This window comes from Triticum urartu, chromosome 7A (assembly GCF_056163025.1).
Source record: "Triticum urartu cultivar PI428250 chromosome 7A, HENAU_Tu73, whole genome shotgun sequence".
NCBI lineage: Eukaryota > Viridiplantae > Streptophyta > Magnoliopsida > Poales > Poaceae > Triticum > Triticum urartu.
Window position 1 is genome coordinate 29,619,909 of NC_141879.1, and position 26,464 is coordinate 29,646,372.

At 46.1% G+C, this 26,464-nt stretch overlaps 2 protein-coding genes and 1 long non-coding RNA gene across 3 annotated transcripts; all 3 read left to right on the forward strand.

Annotated features, from left to right (window-relative positions):
• Positions 1-3,761: 3,761 nt before the first annotated feature.
• On the forward strand, positions 3,762-7,415 carry LOC147957269 (uncharacterized). Its single transcript, XR_015612388.1, has 4 exons — positions 3,762-3,863; positions 5,034-5,156; positions 6,536-6,669; positions 7,300-7,415. It is a non-coding gene; the product is annotated as an uncharacterized LOC147957269 (long non-coding RNA).
• Positions 7,416-8,899: 1,484 nt separating this feature from the next.
• On the forward strand, positions 8,900-12,131 carry LOC147957270 (disease resistance protein RPM1-like). The gene is made up of 2 exons (XM_087536210.1): positions 8,900-11,758; positions 11,882-12,131. The coding sequence occupies exon 1, from the start codon at positions 8,974-8,976 to the stop codon at positions 11,725-11,727; it is 2,754 nt and encodes a 917-aa protein (XP_087392336.1). The 5' UTR covers positions 8,900-8,973; the 3' UTR covers positions 11,728-11,758; positions 11,882-12,131.
• Positions 12,132-16,082: 3,951 nt separating this feature from the next.
• LOC147957271 (disease resistance protein RPM1-like) lies at positions 16,083-20,746 on the forward strand. The gene is made up of 3 exons (XM_087535945.1): positions 16,083-16,362; positions 16,767-19,623; positions 19,754-20,746. The coding sequence occupies exon 2, from the start codon at positions 16,974-16,976 to the stop codon at positions 19,335-19,337; it is 2,364 nt and encodes a 787-aa protein (XP_087392071.1). The 5' UTR covers positions 16,083-16,362; positions 16,767-16,973; the 3' UTR covers positions 19,338-19,623; positions 19,754-20,746.
• Positions 20,747-26,464: the final 5,718 nt, after the last annotated feature.

Consider the following 26,464-nt stretch of genomic DNA (forward strand, 5'->3'; position numbering starts at 1 on the left):
CTAATCCGTTGCAAAAAACACTGCAAATTCTCTAATCTTATTGCAAAAAGCACTGACTGGGTGATTTGGTCCATTTGATCGCTTTCTGACAAGTGGGGCCAAATTTTAAGGAGCTGACTTGGCAAATAATTTACATACACGCCCCTGAAATCTAAAACAAAACGCAATCAACCCCTCCCCCCCCCCAATGGCCGATTGCGCCTCCGCCCCTGCTCCGGACGACGGGAGGTCAACGGCAAGCTCGAATGGATGGGGGAGGGTGGCGGGCGGAGGATCGGACGAGGTGCTGGAGAGGGCAGCGCCTTCCGCCCCGCCATGGCCGTAGCCTTCCCCTGCTGCCGCCGCCCACCATGCTCTGAGCCGGACGGCGCTGTCGAGGGGAGACAACCGGAGCTCAACCTACTCACCTCCCGCAGCATGCCCTCCGGCCTTCCCCTGCCGCCGCCGCCCACCACGCTCCGAGCCGGGACAGCGCTATGGAGGGGTGACTACCGGAGCTCCTCCCGCAGCATGCGGTCTGGCCTTCCCCTGTCGCCACCGCCGGCCACGCTTCGAGGCAGGGATGGCGTTGTGGAGGGGCGCGACCAGAGTTGAACCTCGCGCAGCCTGCCGTCCTGCAGCCGCGGCCACGACCTCCCGATGCCTCCCTGCATCGCGCTGCTCCGGCAACCGCTGCCGCGTCCTCGGATCTCCGACCTCCCTCGACCTCATGGCTCCCTCTACATCCGTGGGCCATCAAGTAGCCCAAGGCCGACGCCACTATGAGGGCACTGCTGCCGCCGCATGGATTGGTGGCACCCGTCGACGAGCCTCGGGAGTCGGGATGCGCCGGCGTAGATTATCGGGAGCAGTGGGGTTGCTCGGGAGTAGGGGATCGGGAGCAGGGGGTTGATTGCGTTTTCTTATTTGTTTTAGGGGTGTGTGTGTTATTTTTTTGCCATGTCAACTCCTTACAATGAGGCCCCACTTGTCAGAAAGTGATCAAACGGACCAAATCACCCTATCAGTGTTTTTTGCAATAAGATTAGAGAAATTGCGGTGTTTTTTGCAACGGATTAGCGACTTGGTGGTTTTCTGCAAACCTAGCCGCAAATGTGGTAGTTTTTTGCAATTGACTCTTCACCACGCCATGACACTGCTTTGATGTTTTAATCTTGAAGCGCACGAGAAGTCCAAATCTGTCTGGCTCTACATCTACAAATCAGGTGCATTGTCCTTAATTTGTTATACTTCCTAGTTCTCTTGTCAATGCAAATAACCTCCCCCATTTTGCGCTATTCGTAGGACATGGCTGAGAATTTGAACTTGCCACTAAATCTGAACTGAATTATCTTCAGTATCCATGGCCTCAATCTTAATTAAGCGTCATCCAAAACGTTAGACAAGTAAATTTATTTATTTCGATCTGATGTTGCTTCCACCGATGAGACAAGATGTGAAGTGTGGTATTGCCTATATGTTCCAGTTGTATTTTTTGAGGTTGGCAACACATGCAATGTATGTTCATATGCTTAAATTCTTAAAATGTTGCCATCCATCACATCATTTTGAGGTTTCAGAATTTCTAAATCTTTCCCAGAGATTACCACCTTGGTAAAAACATAACAAAAAGAGAGCACCTAGGGAAGGTCCAACAATAGAATACTGAAGTAGGAATCCTTGGTTGCACATCAGCTGGGCTGTTAAAGCTATTGCTCTGTGCTGTCCTAATGCATTCCCTAAAGCATCCTTATGCATGGGGACCTAGGGATTTTTGCCTTTCTAGTTTCTATGTGAAAACAAGAATTTTAGATGCAATCACAAGAAGACTAACATCAATTTGACTTTACTTGCAGGTTCTCTATATGGTTCTTGATTGCTTTACAAACAAGTTAGCATCCCTCACTCAGCAAGCCAAGCATATCCTTGACTTTCAGGTTCTCTATCTTGTTGTTGATGGCTTCAGCAAGACTAGCATACCCCATTCACCACGCCATGACACTGCGTTGATGTTTTAGATTTTGAAGTGCACAAGGAGGACACCACAAGTCCAAATCAGGCCGGCTCTACATCTACAAGTCACAGGTGTGTTGCCCTGAATTTGGTTTTGTTCCTAGTTCTCTTGTCAATATCTTAGCTAGGTCAGTGCAGACATCTATGCCTGTTTTGTGCTGTTCGTAGGACATGAATGAAAATGTGAACCTGTAACGTCACTAAATCTGAACTGAATTAACCTGATTTATCCTCTGTATCCACGATCTCGACCTTAATTCAAGATCATCAAAAGCATTCCCATCTTGAGCTGTTGCTTTCGATTGCCAGCGGTAGCCAAGTAAAACTGTTTTATTTATTTAATCTGTTGTTTCTTCCATTGACAAAACAAGATCTGAAGTGTGTATTGCCTACATGTTCCGGTTATTCCTCACAGTTAAATATAACACATTTGCATGATTGCTACTGGGGTTTGGAAGTTGTTATGTTGTTTAGACACTAATGACACATAGATTGGCGCCCTTCGTTATTAGTATGACTTAGCCAGCTACCTTTGACAGATTTATGGTCCCTCCATCTTGTTAGTAGTATATGTTATGGTGATATTATTTATCCATGTGCATTCGCCACACACTTGGAATCTTACGGGTTGGGATCATCCCTGAACACATGTTTTTTTTGGCTACTCATCAGTAACAGACATCTGAAAGAATGACACTCCTTGTAATTTATTGATTTAGAGATGCATTCAGAAAAGAAAGTGAGTACAAATCTTGAAACCCTTCCCTGTTATTCCTCTAAAGTTGCCAGCAACCAATCATATCTTGGTCAGCATGAGCTAGCTGTCCAGACAAATTCTGATGTAAGCAAACATTTTATTTGGGTTATGGCAAATCAACAATGAGTTTCAGTTTCTCGAAAAAGATTTTTCACCATACTTGTAACATAGCTGTTACGTTGTGTTGGTGGATGTTCTGTCACGGTAATTTTTCGTAGTTCTCAGTATGCATATAGCTTAGTTTGGCTGCTGCTAGCGGGTTTAGCTACTCTACTGCTCAGGCTTAGCTGAATATAGACTTGTTATTGTTACTTAATAGTGGGTCTTTCAGAAATCCTTGTAAGCTTCAGTGCTACTGAATGTCATGATCAAAATACAAGACATGCACTGTATCTGCATCAGTGCATATGCTTAAATTCAAAATAAGTTACCATCCATATCATTTTAGAAGCTTCAGAATGTGTAAATCTTCTCCCAGAAGATATCTTTATAAAAGAAAAAAAGAGTGCCATGTTCAACATCATCTGGCTGTGCTGTGCTACATGCAGAATACTGATGTGGGAATATTGCTTTTAGTACAGTAATGGAATATGGACTACCGAGCATAGGGACCTATCATCACAGTACCATAAAGCACCTTTAGTTCATCACAGTTCTTCCAGTGATGTGCACACATGCACAGAGTTCTGCTTTAAAATAAGGAAAATAATTGAGCCTCAACCACAAGAAGATTAGCATATTAATCGTCTTAGATTTGTCTTAGATTAATCGTCTTAGATTTGTCTAGATATGTATGTATCTAGACACGTTTAGATACATCCGTATCTAGACAAATCTAAGATCGACGAGTAATATGGATCGGAGGGAGTACTACTTTACTTGCAGGTTCTATGTTTGGTTGTTGATTGCTTTACAAACAAGTTAGCATTCCCTACTCACCAAGCCAAGCATATGCTTAACTTGCAGGTCCTCTGTCTTGTTCTTGATGGCTTCAACAAGACTGGCATACCCCACTCACCACGCTATGACACTGCTTTGATGTTTTAGCTCTTGAAGCGCACAAGGACACCACCACAAGTCCAAATCTGGCCGGCTCTACATCTACAAGTCACAGGTGCGTTGTCCTTAATTTGGTTTTATTCCTAGTTCTCTTGTCAATATCTTAGCTAGGTCATTGCAGATATTTGTGCCCATTTTGTGCTGTCCGTAGGACAAGGGTGCGAATTTGAACTTTTAAAGTCACTAACTCTGAACCGAATTGTCTTCTGTATCCATGGCATCGTTCTTAATTAAGCGTCATCCAACATGTTGACATCTTTAGCTGCTTAGTTTCAATTGCCAGCGTTGGCCAAGTAAAATTGTTTTATTTGTTTCATCTGATGTTGCTTCCACTAACGAAACAAGATGTGAAGTAGGTATTGCCTGTATGTTCTGGCTGTGCCTCAAAGTTAAATAACAAGACATTTGCATGATCGCTACTGGGGTTTGAAACTTGTGATGTTGCTCAGAGACTAATGCTTGCTGGTTGCTGCCCTTCGTTATCAGTATGACTTTCGCTAGTTAGCTATCTACCTTTGACAGATTTATGGTCGCTGCATCTTGTTAGTAGTACGTATTAGTTATGACGATATTAATTATCCCTGTGCATTCACCACCACACACTTGGAATCTTACAGCTCATCCCTGAACACATGTTTTCCTGCGTCTTCTCATCAATAACAGACTTCTGACAAAGAAACAATGGCACACCTTTTAATTAATTGATTTAGAGATGCATTCATGTCATTCAAAGAATATGGGAGGACTCATGGGAGGAAAAATCTTGAGACCCTTCCATATAATTCATCTCAAGTTGTCAGCAATCATGTCGCTGGTCAGCATGAACATGGTATTTGTGTTATGGAAAATCAACAGCGAGTTCCTGGTCAGCATGTGTTGTGTCTGAATATAGCCTTAATGCTTAATAGTGGGTGCTTCAGAAACCCCCTTGTAATTATTCATGCTACTGCTCCCCATGACCAAAATACAACACATGCACTGTATGTGCATATGCTTAAATTCTTAAAATGTAGCCATCCATAAAGCACCTTTAATTCATCATAGTGCTAGAAGTGATGTGCACACAGGTGCAGTGCTCTGCTTTCAAAAAAGGAAAACAATTTAGCTTCAACCACAAGAAGATTAGCATATACTTTACTTGCAGGTTCTGTGTCTGGTTATTGATTGCTTTACAAGCAAGTTAGCATTCCCCACTCACCAAGCCAAGCATATGCCTATTCTGCAGGTTCTCTGTCTTGTTCTTGATGGCTTCAACAAGCAAGTCACCATGCCATAACACTGCTTTGATGTTTTAATCTTGAAGCGCACCACAAGTCCAAATCTGTCTGATTCTACGTCTACAAGTCAGGTGCGTTGCCCTTAATTTGTTATCCTTCCTAGTTCTCTTGTCAATGCAGATAAACCGCGCCCATTTTGCGCTGTTCGTAGGACACGGGTGAGAAGTTGAACTTTTAATGTCACTAAATCTGAACTGAATTATCTTCAGTATTGATGGCGTCGATCTTAATTAAGCGTCATCTAGCGTTAGACAAGTAAATTTATTTATTTTGATCTGATGTTGCTTCCACCAACGAGACAAGATGTGAAGTGTGGTATGTTCCAGTTTTATTTTTTGAGGTTGGCAACACATGCAATGTATGTTCTTATGCTTAAATTCTTAAAATGTTGCCATCCATCACATCATTTTGAGGTTTCACTTCAGTATTTCTAAATCTTCTCCCAGAGGTTACCACCTTGCTAAAAACATAACAAAAAGAGAGCCCATAGGGAAGGTCCAACAGCAGAATAGTGAAGTAGAAATCCTTGGTTGCATTGCACATGAGCTAGGCTGTTAAAGCTATTGCTCTGTGCTGTCCTAATGCATGCCATAAAGCATCCTTATGCATGGGGACCTAGGGATGTTGCTCAGAGACTCATGCTTGCTGCCTACGTTTGCTACCTACCTTTGACAGATTTATCAGTATGACTTTCGCTAGTTAGCTACCTACCTTTGGCAGATTTATCAGTATAACTTTCGCTAGTTAGCTACCTACCTTTGACAGATTTATGGTCGCCGCATCTTGCTAGTAGTATTAGTTATGACGATATTAATTATCCCTGTGCATTCACCACCACACACTTGGAATCTTACGGCTCATCCCTGAACACATGTTTTCCTGCGTCTTCTCATCAATAACAGACTTCTGACAAAGAAACAATGGCACACCTTTTAATTAATTGATTTAGAGATGCATTCATGTCATTCAAAGAATATGGGAGGAAAAATCTTGAGACCCTTCCATATAATTCATCTCAAGTTGTCAGCAATCATGTCACTGGTCAGCATGAACATGGTATTTGTGTTATGGAAAATCAACAGCGAGTTCCTAGTGAGGATGTGTTGTATCTGAATATAGCCTTAATGCTTAATAGTGGTTGCTTCGGAAACCCTTGTAATTATTCATGTTACTGATCCCCATGTTCAAAATACAACACATGCACAGTATGTGCATATGCTTAAATTCTTAAAATGTAGCCATCCATAAAACACCTTTAATTCATCACAGTGCTAGAAGTGATGTGCTCACAGGTGCAGTGCTCTGCTTTCAAATAAGGAAAACAGTTGAGCTTCAATCACAAGAAGATTAGCATATACTTTACTTGCAGGTTCTGTGTTTGGTTCTTGATTTATTTACAAAAAAGTTAGCATTCCCCACTCACCAAGCGAAGCATATGCTTGACTTGCAGGCTCTCTTTCTTGTTGTTGACGGCTTCAACAAGACTAGCATGCCCCATTCACCACGCCATGACACTGCTTTGATGTCTTAATCTTGAAGCGCACGTCCAGTCCAAATCTGTCCGGCTCTACATCTACAAGTCAGGTGCATTGCCCTTAATTTGTTATCCTAGTTCTCTTGTCAATGTAGATAACCGCGCCCATTTTGCGCTGTTCGTAGGACATGGCTGAGAATTTGAACTTTTAGTTTCACTAAATCTGAACTGAATTATCTTCAGTATCCATGGCATCGATCTTAATGAAGGTTCATCCAGCGTTAGACAAGTAAATTTATTTATTTTGATCTGATGTTGCTTCCACCGACGAGACAAGATGTGAAGTGTGGTATTGCCTATATGTTGTATTTTTTGAGGTTGGCAACACATGCAATGTATGTTCATATGCTTAAATTCTTAAAATGTTGCCATCCATCACATCATTTCTGAGGTTTCAGAATTTCCAAATCTTCTCCCAGAGGTTACCACCTTGGTAAAAACATACCATAAACAGAGCGCATAGGGAATCCTTGGTCCAACAACAGAATACTGAAGTAGGAATCCTTGGTTGCACATCAGCTGGGCTGTTAAAGCTGTTGCTCTGTGCTGTCCTAATGCATGCCATAAAGCATCCTTATGCATGGGGACCTAGGGAACATTGCCTTTCTAGTTTCTATGGAAAAACAAGAAGTTGAGATGCAATCACAAGAAGACTAACATCAATTTGACTTTACTTGCAGGTTCTCTCGCTGCAACAACAAGACAAGCATTACCCACTCACCAAGCCATGACAAATGACACAAGCAGGTTGCTATAGGTCCAAATCTAGCCGGGTGTATGCCGATTACAAATCCAGGTGCGTTGCCCTTAATTTGATTTGTTACTAGCTCTCTTGTTAATATCCTAACTAGGTTGATGCAAAAATTGAGCAGTTTTCCTGGCCAGGCTGTTCTATAGTTTTGCTCGGTAAAAGGAACAAGGAGGAAGATCAGATCCAGCTATTTGTCATCAGCAACAAGCTTGCACACTCTCTGATCATGCCAATGACTCCATGACAGTGCAAAATCTCTATAATCAAGTTACAATGACAACAAGACCAGCTGAGCCATGAGATCTCTTCTTTTTCTTTTTACGAGAAGATTGTTCTGGTGGTTTCAGATTCAAAAGTGCACAAGGAGGTTACCAAGATCGATCAGATCTAAGCCATAACAAGGCAGGTGCATCATCCTTCACTACTTTCCTTCCTATCTTCCTCGGTGCAAATAAAATTCACTTCTATTATATATTTAGAACTTGGCAAACCTAGTATAGTTTTTGGGTGACACATTTCGATTTCTTACGACAACATAAACAGAATAAGATTTCTTCTGGAAAAGGACGAGCTTAATTTGTCAGTGCCAAGGTCTGGTGAGCTGGCATGTATGTATGTTCAAGTTGTAGTTGCCATCCATTGTTTTCATGGGTAGCCAAAATATCTAGAATTAATCTCTAACGCCGCTGTTGATAATGCTTGTTGGTATGGGAAATTGGGCCAGGCATATGCTCTTGCATTGAAGATACAATATATTGGAAATTTTCATATGCTCTTGTGGGAAATTCTACCCCATAAAACGAACATTTTTGTTGTGTGAGGATTTCCTAAAGTGAAAATTGATGGCTCCTTTTAATTGGACTCACTGTAATCATGGGAGTACATATTGATTTGCCTAATGACATCTATGACACTATAGTTTTGCTTTATTATACATTTATTGATTGCGCTACAACTTTCTTTCTTGTATCTTAATCAACAACTTTAGCTATTAGTCTCTCCATATATCTGGGGATATTAATTACATATATACCAAGGAAATACTGAGCTAAGTTACTTGGAAGTAGAATATGCATATTGGCAAGCTGGCAGGTATGCCAGATTGGTTTCCTCTTTGACTTGGTTCAAATTCAACATTTGGGGTGTTTTAACCTAATATATCCCTATAGGGAAGATGAACATACATGAGCGGTTATTTGGTGAAGTGTCACTGTTTCTTGTTGCTAGTTAATAACATTCTGTTTGCCATAGTTGACTATAGCACAGTCTCAAGTGTTTTAAAATTCATGGACATGCCTATCGAAAGAGCTAACTTTGTTTGGCCATCTCGGTTAGAATTAGATAACTTAACAATATGAATTAAGACTTTAGTAGTATTTCTTGGGAAAGTTCTACTTCTTTTACTTTTGAAGTGTTATGACAACTGTTTTGGTGAGTTTTGAAGTGTTTTTGCAGGTGCTTCGTAGTTGGTAGTAGTAGAATTTCACTATTTTTTTAATAATTAACTTATCACTTCATTTTACAGTGGTCATTCTGATAATACAGAGGAGAATATATAACTAGGCCACCACCTAACACCAAGACATTAGCAATTCTCAAAGTAATGGCGGAGATTGTGATTCTTCTAGCCATTAGAAAGATTGGAATTGCTTTGGCAAAGGCTGCGGTGGACCAGGCCAGCGTACAGTTTGGAAAGTATGGCGCACAACTACTAGAACTGCAGGGAAGTATGGGCCGTGTTGGTAGGGAGCTTCGCATAATGCATGATGTTCTTTGTCAGATGGACATTCGTAGTCGCAACAATCAAGTATATGAGGGCTGGTTGGAGGAGGTACAGAAAGTAGCATATGTGATGGAGGACATGGTGGATGAGTACTTGTATCTTGTTGGTCGGGAACATGATATTGGTTGTTGTTTCTTTCTGAAGAAGGGTTTCAAGAAGCCAAGATCTTTGCTTTCTTTGAACAGGATAGCTTCCAAGGTGAAGGAAATAGAGAAAGACCTTTCACACCTGTCAGATACAAAAAACCGTTGGGTTCCCACAATAAACAACGGGGATGCAAGCAACTCAAATTACATTGTGAAGAGATCCCAAGATCTGGCTAACATTTCACGCTCTCTTGATGAAGAAGATCTAGTGGGGGTGGATAAAAACAGAGAAAAACTCGAGCAATGGTTGGCAGGTGATGATCTGGAATGCTCTGTGATAAGCCTGCTTGGAATGGGAGGTCTTGGTAAAACTGCTTTAGCTGCAAATGTATGCAAGAAGCAGAGAGAGAAATTCCAGTGCTACGTCTGGGTCTCCATTTCTCAAACTTATTCTAGAGAAGATGTCTTGAGAAATATGATCAAAGAACTTTTTAAAGATAATGCCAGTGTTCTATCTAGCACTATGACTATGGACATCATGAGCCTTGAAGAGACACTAAAGAAATATCTTGAGCAAAGGAAGTACCTTATCATATTCGATGATGTTTGGGATCCAGAAGCATTTGATGATTTGTCAAGGATGTTTATTCACAATGATAAGGGCAGTAGAGTGATGCTCACAACAAGGGAAGCCCGCGTTGCCGCACTTGCCTCTCGAGGACGTATCTTAACACTAGAAGCTTTACCAGAAGACAAGGCATGGGATCTCTTTTGTAAGAAAGCCTTTCCAAGAGATACAAATCATAGATGTCCTACAGAGTTGAAGCCATTGTCCAAGGAAATAGCTAGCAAGTGCAAAGGTTTGCCTCTTGCTATTGTGTCAATTGGCAGCCTCTTGCGTGTGCGTGAGAAAACCATGGAAGAATGGAGAAGAATAAATGACCAACTGAGTTGGGAGATGATTAATAATTTGAAGCTTGACCACATAAGGAATATTTTGTACCTGAGCTTCATATACCTTCCAACACATTTGAAAAGTTGCTTCTTGTACTGCAGTCTATTTCCAGAAGACTATCTTTTACATAGGAAACAACTTGCACGGTTATGGATGGCAGAGGGGTTCATCGAGGAGAGGGGTGGAAGCACATTAGAAGAAGTGGCAGAAGGCTATCTGAAGGAGTTGACTGACAGAAACATGCTACAACTTGTTGAGAGGAACTCATTTGGTAGGATGAAGAAATTCAGAATGCACGATCTCGTACGTGAACTGGCAGTTGATTTGTGCAAGAAGAACTGTTTTGGTGTTAGTTATGAGGATGAGTGTGGGGGGTCTCTTGAGATGGATGGGCGTCGGTTGGTGCTTCACAAAGTAAAGAAGGATATTGAGCAGCCATTTTCCAATATGCACCAACTTCGGACCTTCATTGCACTGGGCGGTAGCAAGTCATCATGCACCTTACTACCTCTGCTATGCATGAAGTCAAGATATATGACAGTGCTTGAATTAAGTGGTCTGCCCATTGAGAAGATTCCAGATACTATTGGTGACCTTTTTAATCTCCGCCATTTGGGTTTGCGTGGTACAAAAGTGAAGATGCTTCCGACGTCTGTTGAGAAGCTTTCAAATCTATTGATATTGGACCTTTGTGGATCTGAAATACATGAGTTGCCTCGAGGGATTGTGAAACTGAAGAAGCTCAGGCACTTATTTGCTCAGAAAACAATTGATACATATTGGAGAGAGCTTGCAAGTTGCAGTGGTGTGCATATCCCCAATGGACTTGGAAATTTAATAAACCTTCAGACGCTACAAGCATTGGAATTACAGGATGAGTCTGTTAGAAATTTAGGGGAGCTGACACAAGTGAGAAGCTTGAGGTTATTGAATGTGAAGGGAATCTACTGTAGAAGTATCAGTGAGTCTCTAGTTCAGATGCAGTATTTGGCCTACCTAGATGTGGCTGCGAACGACAAGAACGAGGTTCTCTCGTTGAATTTCTGCCTGCCAAGCCTGCAAAAGCTAAGTTTGAGAGGACGACTAGCGGAAGGGGCGTTGGATGAGTCTCCTCTCTTCCAAGCAGTTGGGGGGCAGAACTTGTATGGATTGTATCTATATTGGTCACAGCTGAGAGAAGACCCCCTGCCATCCCTTTCTCGGCTGTCAAATTTGACAAATCTACACTTCACCAGAGCATACAATGGAGAGCAGCTGGCATTTCTCACGGGTTGGTTTCCCAAGCTAAAGGTTCTCTCTCTAAGAGACCTGCCTAATCTGAATCGGCTAGAGATACATCAAGGTGCCATGGCAAGTGTGGAGAAAGTATTCTTAACCAACCTCAGCAGCATGAGGGAGGTCCCATCTGGCATTGAGCTCCTCACGTCCATTAAGAAGATATGCTTCTATGAGTTCAGCAGGGACTTCTTGACGTTGCTGCGCCAATGCTCTGCAATTCGAGGGACGCAGTGGCATCATACTCTCCGACGTTGACCTGCCACACTGTTCAGGAAAGTGCATGCAGGTAAGCTATATATATCCACTCGCCTGCCAACCAGTCTTCAAATCTTACTAATTTGACCTCCTCGTCTCTAATCTTACTAATTTAACTTCCTCGTCACCTCGTTGCTCCTTGGACCGCATGCAGATCGGTCGCAAGGAGTCAAGGCGTCGATGCATTAATCTCAAAAATGCATCATATCCAGTGTTGCCGTGTTGGTTTGCGTCAGCGGTGCAGCTCATGTACTAATTCTGGGCCACTTGCTGCTACTGTTGTTGGGCTTCCTCTGCTTTTCTCAAGGCGTTTCCCTGTTCCACCTTCGCCTACGGAGCTCTTCACTATATATGTATTTGTGTGCTTTTGCTTCCCAGACTGCACTTATTGTTGTAAGACTGAACTACTATATATTTGTGTGCTTTTGCTTCTAAGACTGCACTTGTTGTTGTAATAAGACTGAAACCAAGTCGTGTTTGTTTTTTGAGACTAATTTCCTTTCTGAATTACTCCCTCCGTCCGGAAATACTTGTCGTACAAATGGATACAAATGGTTGTATCTAGAACTAAAATACATCTAGATACATCCATTCCTCGGACAAGTATTTCCGGACGGAGGGAGTACCTGTTTGAACTGTGTGTGTTCCATTCGCGTCGTGTGTGCTACGTAGTTGTGAACCGTGTATGATGTCGCCTACGTATTTCAGCTGTGGCTGTTAAATAAAGGGCGGCTCGAGTTGTGATTCATAATGCTCAGTTGTTCATTTTCGTCTTCAAAGAATTAGCTTGTGATGCATCAGTGCTCGGTTAGTGGCTATTGCCCTGGGCATCCGTGCGTGTTGTTTCCTGATTTCCCCTCTTTACAGCAAACTGCAGAGAGGAAGTGCTCCGCATAACCGGCCATCATTTTCATGATGGCCCATCAAGTGAGTTCATTTTGGCCTAGGCATAGGGGTTGGCACGTAGCAGAGATTGGAAATTCTTGATGCAGTATGTCCCATATCATACGTCGCCATCCTGTAAATTTGCTATAGCTCTGCAAGCGTTGAAGGAGCCCGTTTCAGATGCAGATGCTTTTGATCTGGGTACTCAGTTGAGCGGAAATTATGTAATCATCAGCAGGGACTTGTTTGTAAGCCTGAATGTGTGATTGGGGTACGTGCTTGAGATGCGTATGTTCATCAAATCTCAGGCGATGGCTAATGATTCCACCAGAAAACATATTTAGTTTGCAACAAACATCAGGTCTGTACATATTATGCCGGTGGTTGCTGGGCCGACAGTGTCCAGCTTTGCTCTCATTTCTAGTTGTGTGCAACGTACGTCAATTAGCATTGTTGTATGTACTGATTAAAGAAAATTGTTGTTTCTCAAGATTTATCTACAGTTTAAGCTACTTCATAATGACACTGGTCTGCAGAATATCTAGATTCAGAGAGCAATGCTGAACCCTGTTACAAAATTCAGATCGGTTTCAGACTGAACCAACCCTAAAATAGTTGTTTCTGAAGATTTACCTATACAACTTTTATGTAATTAAGGACATTGACCTGCAAAATATATAGATCCAGAAGCTGGGGCCTGTCGCAGCAACCACACAATTATATATCACCCATTTCTCAGGGCAACCACAACAAGTAAGTGTTTTTTAGGGTACAATTTCATTGTTTAGTTCAAATTAACTCAAGTACCAAAATTTAGAACGAAAATAGACCAGCTATCTCTTCACTATCTCCACACAGAAGGATATAAATTGGAGTTGCAATAGAAGCTGACTCAAAATACTTTCTGATAATATCTGTGACGGATCTCTTTGGCTTGATCGGAACTGCGCGGCCACCCAAGAGACAGCAGGATCAAAACAGTTTCAGCCACACAAGAAGGCCACTAGCTAGCATTGAACTGGCCTTGCAGGTTCATGATCACAGCCTCTTGAGATGTTCTCAAACCTACCACCATTAAGGCATGGGGTCTGTGACTGTTGCGGCAATTGAATGTGTTTTCAAATAATGCATGCATGTTGGCCGGAAAATAATTGAGCTTCAGCGTAGACAGCTTCAACCACAAGAAGAGTAGCTTTGACTTGATCAGCATTGAGACGTTTTCAACAACATGACTATCAATTATTTAAAACCCAATGGGAAAATAATTGAGCTTAAGCGTAGACAGCTTCTTTTTTTTCTGGTGGGGGGGGGGGATATTCAATCTATTTATCTATAATCATGATAGTGCAAGGAACAATGGAAAAAAATAAAAATTACATCCAGATCCATAGACCACCTAGTAAACAATTACAAGCATTGAAGCATGCCAAAAGCGCACCGCCGTCATCGCCCTTCCTGCACCAGAGACGGGCAAAACTTTTTGTAATAGACAGTCGGGAAGTCATCGTGCTAAGGCACCACAAGACCAACGCACTAGAACAGCAACCGCCACCGATGAAGAGTCATCTAGATCGAAAGAATCCAACATGAAAACAAACGAACATAGACGAACCATGAACATATCCGAGCAGATCCACCAAGAACAGATCCGCCGGAGACACACATTCACACACCCACCGCCAATGCTAGCTAGAAGCACCACCAGAACGGGGGGCTAGGCAGGAAGAACTATATTCCATCTTCAAGGAGTCGCCGCCGTCTTGCCTTCCTGAGTAGGACACAGATCCTAACAAATCTCGAAGACACATCTAAAAACGGAGCCTTTCCACCACCAAAGACCGGGATCTGCCACACTCCCATGACCCTACGGGCTACGGCCATCGGAGACGAGACGGACCGGCGACAAGGCCGGTGGGGGGTAGAGGAACCCTAGTTGGGAAGGAGGCAGCTGCCTGAGGAGTCCTGTAAAACCGATCTGCTAACACTACGTTTAACTTCAGCGTAGACAGCTTTAACCACAAGAAGAGCAGCGTTGACTTGTTCAGCAATGAGACGGTTTCAACTACATGACTATCAATTATTTAATACCCAATGGAGAGATGTGGATGAAGAATTCCGTGGATGGAAATTGGACCAGCTCTTGCTACAGATTACCGCGCGATTAAGGCTCCCTCCTTGGCTCGACCGGAACTACGCGGTCACCACCGCCTAGGGTTTCCGCGCCGCCGCCGGCGGCTCCCCCGCGTGGAGCCGCCGCCGTGGCCGGAGCCCGCCGTCGCCGCTCGCCTCCCCCGCTCCCCCGCTCCTCCCTCCACCTCCTCCCATCCCTGTACCCTCCCCCCCCCCCCCGCGTCGCCTCCCCGGGCGAGGCGACCGGGGGGCCCTGACGCCGCTCCCCTCTCGCACGCCCCCAAGCTCCTCCCTCCTCCCGTCGCCGCCAGCGCGCGTCGCCGGGCCTTGCCCGTGTGGTGCCGGCGGCGGCGGCCCTGCCTGTCCCCGCGCGCGGCCTCCTCTGCTCGAGCGATGGTGGCTGGCGGCGGTGTTCTTCAGCTGGCGATGGTGCGTCCTGGCGGCGGGGTCCGCGGGGCGCGGGCGTGTCTGATGCGGTGGTGCGGCTAGCTGCCGGCCTCCGCTCCGCCCAGATCCGGGCTCTTCTGGGCCCTAGCTGGGTTGGGGCGGGCCGGCGTTCCGGCATGCGGCGGCGTGGCTCCCTGGTGGTGGTGGCGCGGCGTCGAGGGATGCGGGTGGTAGCGGCTTCGTCGGCCAATGTGCTGCAGCGTGGCGGCAGGGGTTGTCCGGATCGTTTAGGGTCCGGCCGGGCCTGTGCGGGCCTGGCAAGCTCCTATCGTCACGTCCGGTTGGCTCAGCGTCGGCGGTGGTGGTAGTGCCCTCCCATCGGCTGAGTTGCGGCTGCTCCCGAGCCCGTTGGCCCCTCGTCCCTCCTCCAGGTCTCGTGTCGGTGGGTCAGCGAGCCGGCGTTGATGGTTCAGTGACTGTGGTGGCACATGTTGGTGGACGGCAGTTCTGGTGGAGCACTTCCGATCGTCCGGGGTGGTGGTGGTTGTTTGGGTTGGGAGAAATCCCTGGTGGCTCGTCCATCACCGACGCGGTGACGTCTGCGGGTGCCGCCGGACCTTCCTGAAGGGCGTCGGATCTGCCCCTTCCCCACTGCCCTCTGCGTACCAGGGGAAACCCTTGGACTTGTCCTGGCAGCAGCGGCGTCGTCGTCGCATTCCTTCCTGAAGGTGCTGCTCGGTACGTGACGCCTCGGAGTGCTAGAAGCGCGGTGGTACTTCTCCGGTGGGTGCAGCGGTCACTGATCATCTTTGTTTCGTCGACCTACCGTTGTCGGCATTGGTTTTTTTCCTTTTTCTTTTTCTTTTCCTTTGGGCGTGCTTGTGCTGCTTCCTCCCCAGCACCTATCGTTGGTTGTATCGGATGGTTGCTTTGCAATACAAAGCGGGGGGAAACCCTTTTTCTCAACTACACGGTCACCAGAGAAAAAAGCAATTTCAAAGTAGTTTCAGCCACACAAGAAGACTAGCTATGATTGACTTGACTTGCAGGTCCACTAGCTGCCTCTCTTAAGATGGCTTCGGCAACATGACTAGTATTCCATACTATCACCAAGACATGACACCATTTGAGAATTTGATGTCCTGAAGCGCACCAGGAGGAGGTCCAGATCTGCATCGACCGACAGGTGCTACGGAGCTTCGGTGGAGATACTACCTGGAAGTAAGCTGGCAGGTATGTCATCTTGGTCCCTCTTTGCCTTAATTGGTTAGAACTTCATCATTTGGGGAATTTTAACTTGAGATGCCCTTATACAAAAGCAGAACTTGTTTGGTTGGTTCTTTGTCGAGTTTCACTCGCTCTTGTCAGTTAATGAAATTAAGTTTGCTGCAGTTGGTTATAGCATAGTCAAGCGTTTTAAAATTCTCATGGACCTGCCTGTTGTATGTACTGTTTTGTTTGATTTCGTGGGTTAGAGTTAGATAGGCTAACATCATGAAATAAGAGTTGAGGACGATTACTTTGAAAGCTTTTTCTTATTTCACTTTTCTACCGTGGTTGCAGATTTTTAAAGTATTTGGCAAATCCTAGCAGGATACACTAAAGTTTAATTAATACATCATTTACTTCATTTTCAGTGGCCATCCTAATTATATTGAGGAAGAATATACAGCTAGGCCACCACCCAACAGTGAGACGTTAGCACATATCAGAAAATAGTGGCGGAGATTGTGATTCTTCTAGCCATTGAATAGATCGGAATTGCCTTAGCAAATGGAGTAGCAAACCAGGCCAGTGCACTGTTTGTGAAGTATGGCACGCAACTACTAGAATTACAGCGCGGCATGGATCGTGTTGTGAGTGAGCTTCGTGTAATGCATGAATTTCTGTGTGAAATGGACACTCGAAACCGCAAGAAACAAGCATATGAGAGCTGGTTGGGTGAGGTACGGAAAGTAGCACATCTGATGGAGGACATGATGGATGATTACTTGTATCTAGTTGGTCATGAACATGATGTTGGTTTTTTCTTTTTCCTGAAGAAAGGGTTCAAAAAGCCAAGATCTCTACTTTCTTTGAACCAGATGGCTTTTAAGGTGAAGGAAATAGAGAAAGACCTTTTGCACCTGTCAGAGACAAAAACCCGTTGGGTTCCCGTGAACAATGAGGATACTAGCAGCTCGGACTACATTGTTAAGAGGTCTCAAGAGCTAGCAAACACTTCACGGTTCCTTGAGGAAGAAGAACTAGTGGGGATCGAAGAGAACAGAGAAACACTTAAGCGGTGGTTGGCAGGTGATCATTTGGAATGCTCTGTGATAGCACTACTTGGAATGGGAGGGCTTGGTAAAACAGCTTTAACTGCAAATATCTACAGGCATGAGAGGGAGAAATTCCATTGCCATGCATGGGTCTCCATCTCTCAAACTTATTCTAGAGAAGATGTCTTGAGGAATATAATCAAGGAACTTTCCAGAGATAAAGTCGGTATTCTATCTAACACCGCGGACATGGACATCACATGCCTTCAAGAGACACTTAACGCATTTCTGCAGCAACAAAAGTATTTCGTCATTTTGGATGATGTTTGGACTCCAGAAGCATTTAATGATTTGTCTAGGATTTTTATTCATAATGATAAGGGCAGCCGACTATTAATGACAACAAGGGAAGGCCATGTTGCTGCACTTGCCTCTCAAGGGCACATCTTAACACTAAAAGCTTTACCTGAAGACAAGGCATGGGATCTCTTTTGTAAGAAAGCCTTTCCAAGATATACAAATTATGAATGTCCAGCACAGTTGAAGCCTTTGTCTGATGAAATATCTAGCAAGTGCAAAGGCTTGCCTCTTGTTATTGTGCTTGTTGGTGGCCTCTTCCTTGTGCGTGAGAAAAATGTGGAAGAATGGAGAAGAATAAATGCCCAATTAAATTGGGAGATAATTAATAATTCGGGGTTCGATCATATAAGGAATGTTTTCCATCTGAGCTTTATCTACCTTCCAACACATTTGAAAAGTTGTGTCCTGTACTGCAGCTTATTTCCAGAAGACTATGTGTTCAAAGGGAAACAAATTGTACGATTATGGATCGCAGAGGGGTTCGTTGAGGAGAGGGGTGAATGCACAGTAGAAGAAGTGGCAGAGGGATATCTAAAGGAGTTGACCGACAGAAACATGCTACAACTTGTTCAGAGGAACACTTTTGGTAGGATGAGCAGATTTAGAATGCACGACATCATTCGTGACTTGGCAGTTGATTTGTGCAAGAAGAATTGTTTTGGTGTTACATATGACGATAAGTGTGGGTTGTCTGCTGAGACGAATGTGCGTCGATTGATAATACACAAACCAAAGAAGCATAATCATCAGCCTTCTGATATGCACCAACTTCGTACATTCATTACACTGGACAAAATCATGGCATCACTCACTCTACTCCCTCTGCTATGTGAGGAGTCAAGATATTTGACAGTGCTAGAATTAAGTGGTGTACCCATCGAGAAGGTTCCAGATGCTATTGGGGACCTTTTTAATCTTCGCCATTTGGGTTTGCGTAATTCAAAAGTGAAGAATCTCCCGAAGTCTATTGAGAAGCTTTCCAATTTGTTGACACTGGACCTTCATGGATCTGATATACATGAGTTACCAAGTGGGATTGTGAAACTGAAGAAGCTCAGACACTTATTTGCTGAGAGAGTAATTGATTCAACTGTGAGGGAGTTCAAATGGGGCAGTGGCATGTGTATCCCCAATGGTCTTGGAAATCTAACAAACCTGCAGACATTGCAGGCATTGGAAGTACAAGATGAATGTCTTAGGCATTTAGGGGAGCTGAAGCAAATGAGAAGCTTGAGGTTATGGAATGTGAAGGGAATGTACTGTGGACGCATCAGTGAGTCTCTAGTTCAGATGCGGAATTTGTCCTCCCTAGAGGTGGCTGCAAGTGACGAGGACGAGGTTCTCCTGTTGAATGTCTGCCTACCAAGCCTGCAAAAGCTAGTTTTGAGAGGACGACTAGCGGAAGGGGCATTGGACGAGTCTCCTCTCTTCCAAGCTGCTGAGGTGCAGAACTTGTATTCATTGTCTCTATCTTGGTCCCAGCTGAGAGAAGACCCCCTGCCATCCCTTTCCCGGTTGCCAAACTTGACATATCTACAGTTTACCAGAGCATACGACGGAAAGCAACTGACATTTCTCACAGGGTGATTCCCCAAGCTAAAGGTTCTTTTTCTAAGAAACCTGCCTAATCTGAATCGGCTAGACATACAACAAGGTGCTTTGGCAAGTCTGGAAAAATTAATCCTAACCAACCTCAGCAGCATGACCGAGGTCCCAGATGGCATTGAGTTCCTCCTGCCCCTCCAGTATCTAGCCTTCCGCGAAATCACCAGTGACTTCTTGACGCTGCTGCGCCGAAGCTCTGCAATGCCAGGCCAGCGGTATCACTATTCTGTCCGAATCTGATCTGCCACACCGGTAGGGAAAGGTGCAGGTATGTGCGAGAAACTATATCCGCTCACCCTGCCAACCAGTACCACCACATGCTTCCTCTCTCCTCAGTAGTCTTACTAGTAGGAGTACTTTTTAACATGTTGATCTGATATATGATGTTGGTTGTGCAGGTCGCCGGCCGGAAGGAAGATGCTTCATTATTTGGGCCGCATGCAGATTCGCCTCGACGCATGCGTATCCAATAGTGTTGCTATACGATTCGTGCGGCAGCTCATGTCCTGTATACCATCTGGGTTTCCTGTGTTTTTTCAAGACGCACTATTGTCACGTTTACTACTGCAGCTACTACTGTTGTCCGGCCATGTGCTTTTACCCGTCAAGTGTGCGACAAAATTTGCCTATTGCCGCTTATTTCCGGTTGTGGATATTAAATAAGACTGCACTTATTGTAAGACTGAGACCAAGTCGTGTTTTTCGTTTTCATAATAAATTCTTTGCATTGCCTGTTTGAACTATGTGCTTGAATTCGTATGACATTTCAACTGTGGCTGTTAAATTAAGGGTTCATGCTGTGATTCATTTCCTTTATCGAAAAAGGCTTTCGCCCCGCTTTATAGATAAAACCAAAAATCCAACAAGGTTCATCAACACACACACAGAGGTCTAGCACAACAAGTAGTCAAATAGGGTTAATGCTGAGGGCATAGCTCAACAAACCCTGAAAAAAAAAACGTCTGCTGTCGTTTCATCTTTGTTTTCTTGCTTCTGTGCATAAGTCATAGCGGTTTGTTTAGGCTCCTTTGTTTTCCTGCTTGTGTACACGACGAGCCTTGTTTCTAATTTTGGTCTCAGCTATGCTTGCGGCGTTGTACTTTGCGTATCCTTCTAATGCAAACAACACGTATTTTTAGTCTACAAATTTGACGATCGATCCATAACAAAACTGGAGAAACTTTCACTGAATTTCGAGGAGAGCATCATGGGCATCGAGCACTTGACGAGGCTTAAAGAGGTGCAGCTCGCAGTTAAGAGAGGGAACCCTGTGCTGGACCGAACTCTGGAGCAGCTAAAGGCGGAGAGCGGGAGGCACCCCAATCAGTTCACAGTTGGAGTGAAGTACGACTGACCTCGTCGCTCTGCTTGCTTGCTTGCTGTAGGTTTGTTGTTACTTCTTGCGTTGTAAAAGCTGGAGCCTCCAGCAGTTTAAGCATTGTGGTTTGTAATAAATATAAGAGTGAATTCCGGTTTTTACCCCTTATTTTGACATTTTTGACACTAATTACCCCATTTAGCGGGATTTCAACCGTTTTACCCCATTTAGCAAAAGTGTTGCCACAATTTACCCTGTTTTAAATTTTTTGTGCGTTCTGAATGGCTGGCATGCTACGTCGTCAGTTTTTCCTGCCTATTTTTCTCCCTACTCAACTCGTTTCCGGTTTGAAGTATTCTGATGGGATGACTATACTTGATTAGCATGGTATATTATCATCGAATAAATTAGCAGAGAAAGTGTTACTGATATAATTTGGAATCATGTATGTTTTTCTTTAGTTATCATATACGGCCTTAAGTATGCATGGTTCAATGGATTAGATTAAAGGGGTGTAAATATACTACTTTACTAACTCTGATACACTTAGATATCTGAATATCTAGGTAGCAGATATGTTGATCGGAAGAGTGTTAATACATGCACAAGTGATAGCATCTGTTGCTACTTGCTAGCTGTTAGGAATTTTGGATCTTTGTATCATACAATGCATGCTGAAACATGTGTATTTACCATATTAGAGTAGATTATGATTTATTATGATTGCGGCCAATAATTCATGTTTATTTTTCTTGCACAAAGCGGATGGCAACCAAGATGTGGAGTGTTAGGCATATTTTATGTCCCTGGATAAAAGAATCCAAAGCCAGAGATTATTGAGAGGGATTTACCGAAAAAGGGTTTCCCCCCGCTTTGTATTCCAAAGCAAACCACCACAGTACACATCGCAATGCTGGGCGAGTAGCACATCAAGCCCAAAGAAAAAGAAAAAGAAATAAATGCCAACAGCGGCAGCTCGACAAAGCGTGGCAGACCCGCGACCGCTGCGCCCTCCGGATACAAACCACCACAGCCCTAGGCTCCGATCTACTGCGAACTAAGCAGCACCTCCAAGAAGGGATGCGACGCCGACGACGCTGCTACCCGGACAAGACCTAGGGTTTCCCCCAGTACGCGGAGGGACGTGGGGGATAGCTACTCCCGACACCCTCCAAGAAGGGATAGTGGCACCCGCCGGTGTCACCGCATCGGAGCCGGACAAACCGGCAAGGATTTCTCCCGCACGCCAAACCCCACCAGCCAATCGGAGCCGACCAGCCAAATCACCGCCCAACCATGCGCCATCACGGTTGCGCCGCCACCAACGCCGTCTCGCTGCGAGCACCACCACGAGGCCAAGAAGACCGGAGAGAAGATCCAAGCGACGGGAGCAGCAACACCGAGGCCGAGCGGGAGGGAACCACCTCCACCGCCGTCGTGCGGGAGGCTCGCGCCTCCGGCACCGTCGCGGTAGCCGTCCGGACACGGCAGCGAGGCATACCAGTCCACCCCTGGCTCGGCAAGGCCCAAAATGGGCCCGCTAAGCCCCGCCAGCCACGCTGCAGCAGGCTGGCGTCGACGCCACCAGCCCCCGCCGATCATCGCCGCTCCCCACCGCCTCCTGATGGCCACGCCAACGCCTCGCCTGTCGCCGGCCCGCCCAGGCCTAGATGGGGCCCGAAGGGCCCAGATCTGGGCCGGGCGGGTGCCACCAGCCCGCGCAGCCCCGCCGCCAACGGCGCCGCCGCCACCCAGAACTCGCCCCCGCCGCCGCATAGGGAACCCCGCCGCCGCACAGGACCGCCGCCGCCTGAAGACACCGCCCGGAGCGCTCCGTCCCCTGCCAGAGAAACCCTAGACGGGTAAGGGCCGGGGGCCGCCGCCGCCAACATCGCCCGGGCCAGGCCCGCGGTGGGCGCCGGCGACGGCGGCAGGGAAGAGGAGAGAGGGGGAGGGCTTGCGGGGAAGGAGGGGAGGCGCGGTCGCGGGCGAGAGGGGAGGAGTGATAGGTTGTTTCGTGATTGACTCTTGAGAGGGATTTCATTAGTTATTTTGATGTAAAGGTGAAGATCGAGGAGTTGGGTTATCAGAAGAAGGTGGCCAACGGGAACTCAATGGTTGAGTTAACAAATGATGCAGGCATGATGAACATGTTATAGCTAGGAATTTGATGCTTATACGAATACTTGTTTGCATGTTTGATTGGGGGCGAGCAACGTAAATGAGAAGCCACACGAGGTGAGCGTGGCACGCGGCCGACTTGGGCGTTGTCCGTTGGACGTGATGTGAGCGACCGCCATCAGGCCGAGCCGGTCGGGAGAAGCTGCGCGGCCCGGTTCAGCAATGAGAAAAATAGCCAGGAAAAACCACTAACATGGCATGCCAGTTGGACCTAACAATGTGACCGACTGGTCAGAATGCTCACAAAACCTTAAACAGGGTAAATTGTGTCAAAAAAATTTATTAAATGGGGTAAAACGGGTGAAATTTCACTAAATGGGGTAATTAGTGTAAAAAAATGTCAAAATAGGAGGTAAAAAACAGAATTCACTGTAAATAATTTTTTTAGAACGAAGGCTCGCCAAGAGCCCGACTTTGAATTAACAAAGCTATCAACCGGCCAGGAATTACAACACAACATCAAGCACATCGGCCGAACGATACACGGGAGCACCCTAGGAAGCTTACAACTCAACGCAGTATACTAGCTCAAAACAAAAAAGCCCAAGCTCGAACACGCCGCCGACCGCAGCAAACAAGAACCAAGGATTGCGAGCAGCATGAGCACGACGAGGACCTGCAAAAACAGAGTGGAGTTGTGGACATGACTGAATCCAATTGGAGGAATCCAAGCATCTTCCTTCGCTCTCGCCGTAGAGGGACCCTACCCTCTCGCCTTGGACCGAAGGGGGCCGCCGACGGACATGAGAGACGCTCACCCTAGAGCAGGAGAGATGCCGACCTCGAGTCCTGGAACAGGCACAGAGCACAACCTCCTAGGACATGAGCACACCTCATCTGACACACCGACGCAACCTAGGACACCTGATAAACAGCGGGAAAGCCACCGGGAGCAGCCACTAAAGAGCGAGCAGCAAGGACATCAGGAGAGGCCGGAGAACGGCGAGGAGCAAGAGTCGTTGGCCGCTGAAGAGAAAACACCGGGTGTCCACGGCCAGGGACGTGTTGCTAATGCTGGGAAGAGGAACCCTATCCCCTACCGCCGGATCACAGACGCCGTACCGCCGGAGCTGAGCCAAACACGCCACCGTCGAGGAGCACCACCCTTGAAGGGAGCGGGGACAGACATCCCTGCAAACCCGACCAAGCCCCTGCCACCTGATAAACAGAGCCGCCCAAAACTCCACCTTTGCCGCCCTCACCCGAACGCACGCTCCCCAGGCGGCACCTCCAAGGAGGACACGACGCGCAGTGCGCCGTCACCGACCAGTCCAAGATGGATTTTGGGCTTTCACCCGGGAGGGGAACGGGGGTGGATAGGAGTGGGACCTCGGCTGCACCTCCAAGGAGGAAGGACGGCGCCCAAGGGCGCCGCCGCCGCCGGGCCGGACCAGCCGACCGATGGTTTCCCACGGTCCCAAAACCGCACCACCGGGCACCCATCCACACCATTCCGGCGACCGAAGCTGCTGAAAACAGCGAGGATGAGGGAGCTGAAGGGGAGGGGAGTCCAACCTCAGATCTGACGAGGAGGGGGATCTCCACGCCACAGCCACCGCCCGCCGCCGTCACACCACCCGCGTGGTCGAGAGCGCCGGCCAGGATCTCCCACGAACGCCACCAGCCGGGAGGGCGTCGCCGCCGCGCCAAGAAGGGCCGCCGCCCTAGATCCGGAGTCCTTCGCCAGGGACGGAGCGAGCAGGGCCTCGCCGCCACCGTCACTGGTGACCATGCAGGCTTGCCGGCGGCTACCTCGGGTGGCGACGAGGGGGAAGGAGGTGAGGGGTGGCGGTGCTAGGCGGAAACCCTAGTCTAGGAACCTGGACCAATTGGACCGTGGTCTAGGAAAAACAAAAACAAGCGATCCCTGTACCGGCCTGCATTATAACTGCATGCTCTGTTCCTACAAAGAAGGTTTGCTTTTTTGCATTTCAATTTTGGTCTCATGTATATTTCACTGGTGCCGGCGACAAAGAGGTTAGTCAGCCAGCCAACTTCCCTGCTAGCAAAATCGCTCAATGCAGATATCTGTGCCCTTCCAGTGTTGCTCGTAGCACACGCGTGAGAATTTGAACTTATATCCATGAATTCGACCTAGCATTGCCATCTTTAGTTGTTGGCTTCGATTTTAGCCAACATGAAATTGTTGTATTCATTTGATTTGCTGTTGCTTCCACTGAGAAAACAAAATGTCAAGTGTGGTACTGCCTATATATTCTGGTTGTGCCCAACAGTTAAATGAGGGAAAATGTGCATGATTGCTACTGGGGTTGGGAACTTATTAGAGTGCCCGTCATTATTCTTACATGGCTAGCTACCTTTGACAGATTAATGGTCCCTGCATCTTGTTAGTAGTATTGCTAATGGTGGCATTATTTATCCCTGTTCATTGGCCACACATTTTACAGGTCTCTCCTGAATACATGTTTTTTCTGTTGCTCCTTGTCAATGACAGACCTCTGACAAAGGATAATTCAACAAGTGTAGGCCCCTGTAGACCTGTCTTGTTTTCTTTGATGGGCCTGAGAGTGTTCACCATTTTTCGGTTTCAAGTTTTCGGTTAAGTAGTCAACACGCACAGGCTTCTAAAGTACTCCCTCTGTCTCAGAATTTAAGAATGTTTTTGACACTACACTAGTATCAAAAACGTTATTATATTCTGGGGCAGAGGGAGTAGTTCTCTTACTTAATTATAGCCGACAGTCTGCAAAGAGTTTCTTATTACTGGTTACATAAACGAGCCCTGAAGCACTCACACACTGATGGCTGATGTTGAGCTGTTGCAGTACATATGGCAGGGTTTGCAAGTTGTCACTGCCAGAAAATAGTGTGGCACCATCTGCCAAGGGATTACCGTCGTTGCTCGTCTCAGGCTGCTCCCAAGCAGCTGGAGTTCGTCTCATTGGCGTCACTCTTGACCACGGCGGCCCATGTCCAGCAGATTGGCGCCCTCGATCTTCTCTACACCGGAGCGACACCTCTTAATTAGTCAATCAATTAATTTGGGGATGCATTCATGACATTCAGAATATTTGTAGAGGAGAATCTTGAGACTCTTCCCTGTTATTCCTCTCAAGTTGCCAGCAAAAAATATCTCGGGTCAGCATGAGAGCTGGCTGTCCACTCAAAATTTTGAAGTTAGCATACATTGTGTTTATCTTCACTAGTAGAAAACGGATCTATTATCCCGGTTCGTAAGGGCCTTTTTGTCCTGATTCCTGAACCGGGACTAAAGGGTCGTTACTAATGCCCTGACCCTTTAGTCCCGGTTCTAACCAGAACCGGGACAGATGGGCCTCCACGTGGCCTGCGCGCTGAGCCCAGGCAGGGGGGCCTTTGGTCCCGGGACCACTAGGCATCCACGCGTCAGCAACTGGCTGGAGCTGAGGTTTTTTTTTAAAAGGGCTGGTTTAGGGGTTTTGGAGGTTAATTTAGTTTGTTATGAGCTAGCTAATAGAGAGAAGTGTCCTCTCTTATATCTCCGTGCTTGGTTTATACCAACGCTATGATATGCCTAAACATGACTTAGATTGAAGTGAAGGCAACATGACTTAGATTCAAGTTTGGATTAGTACTACTTTCGACATGCACCACATGCATGTTGCCTTCA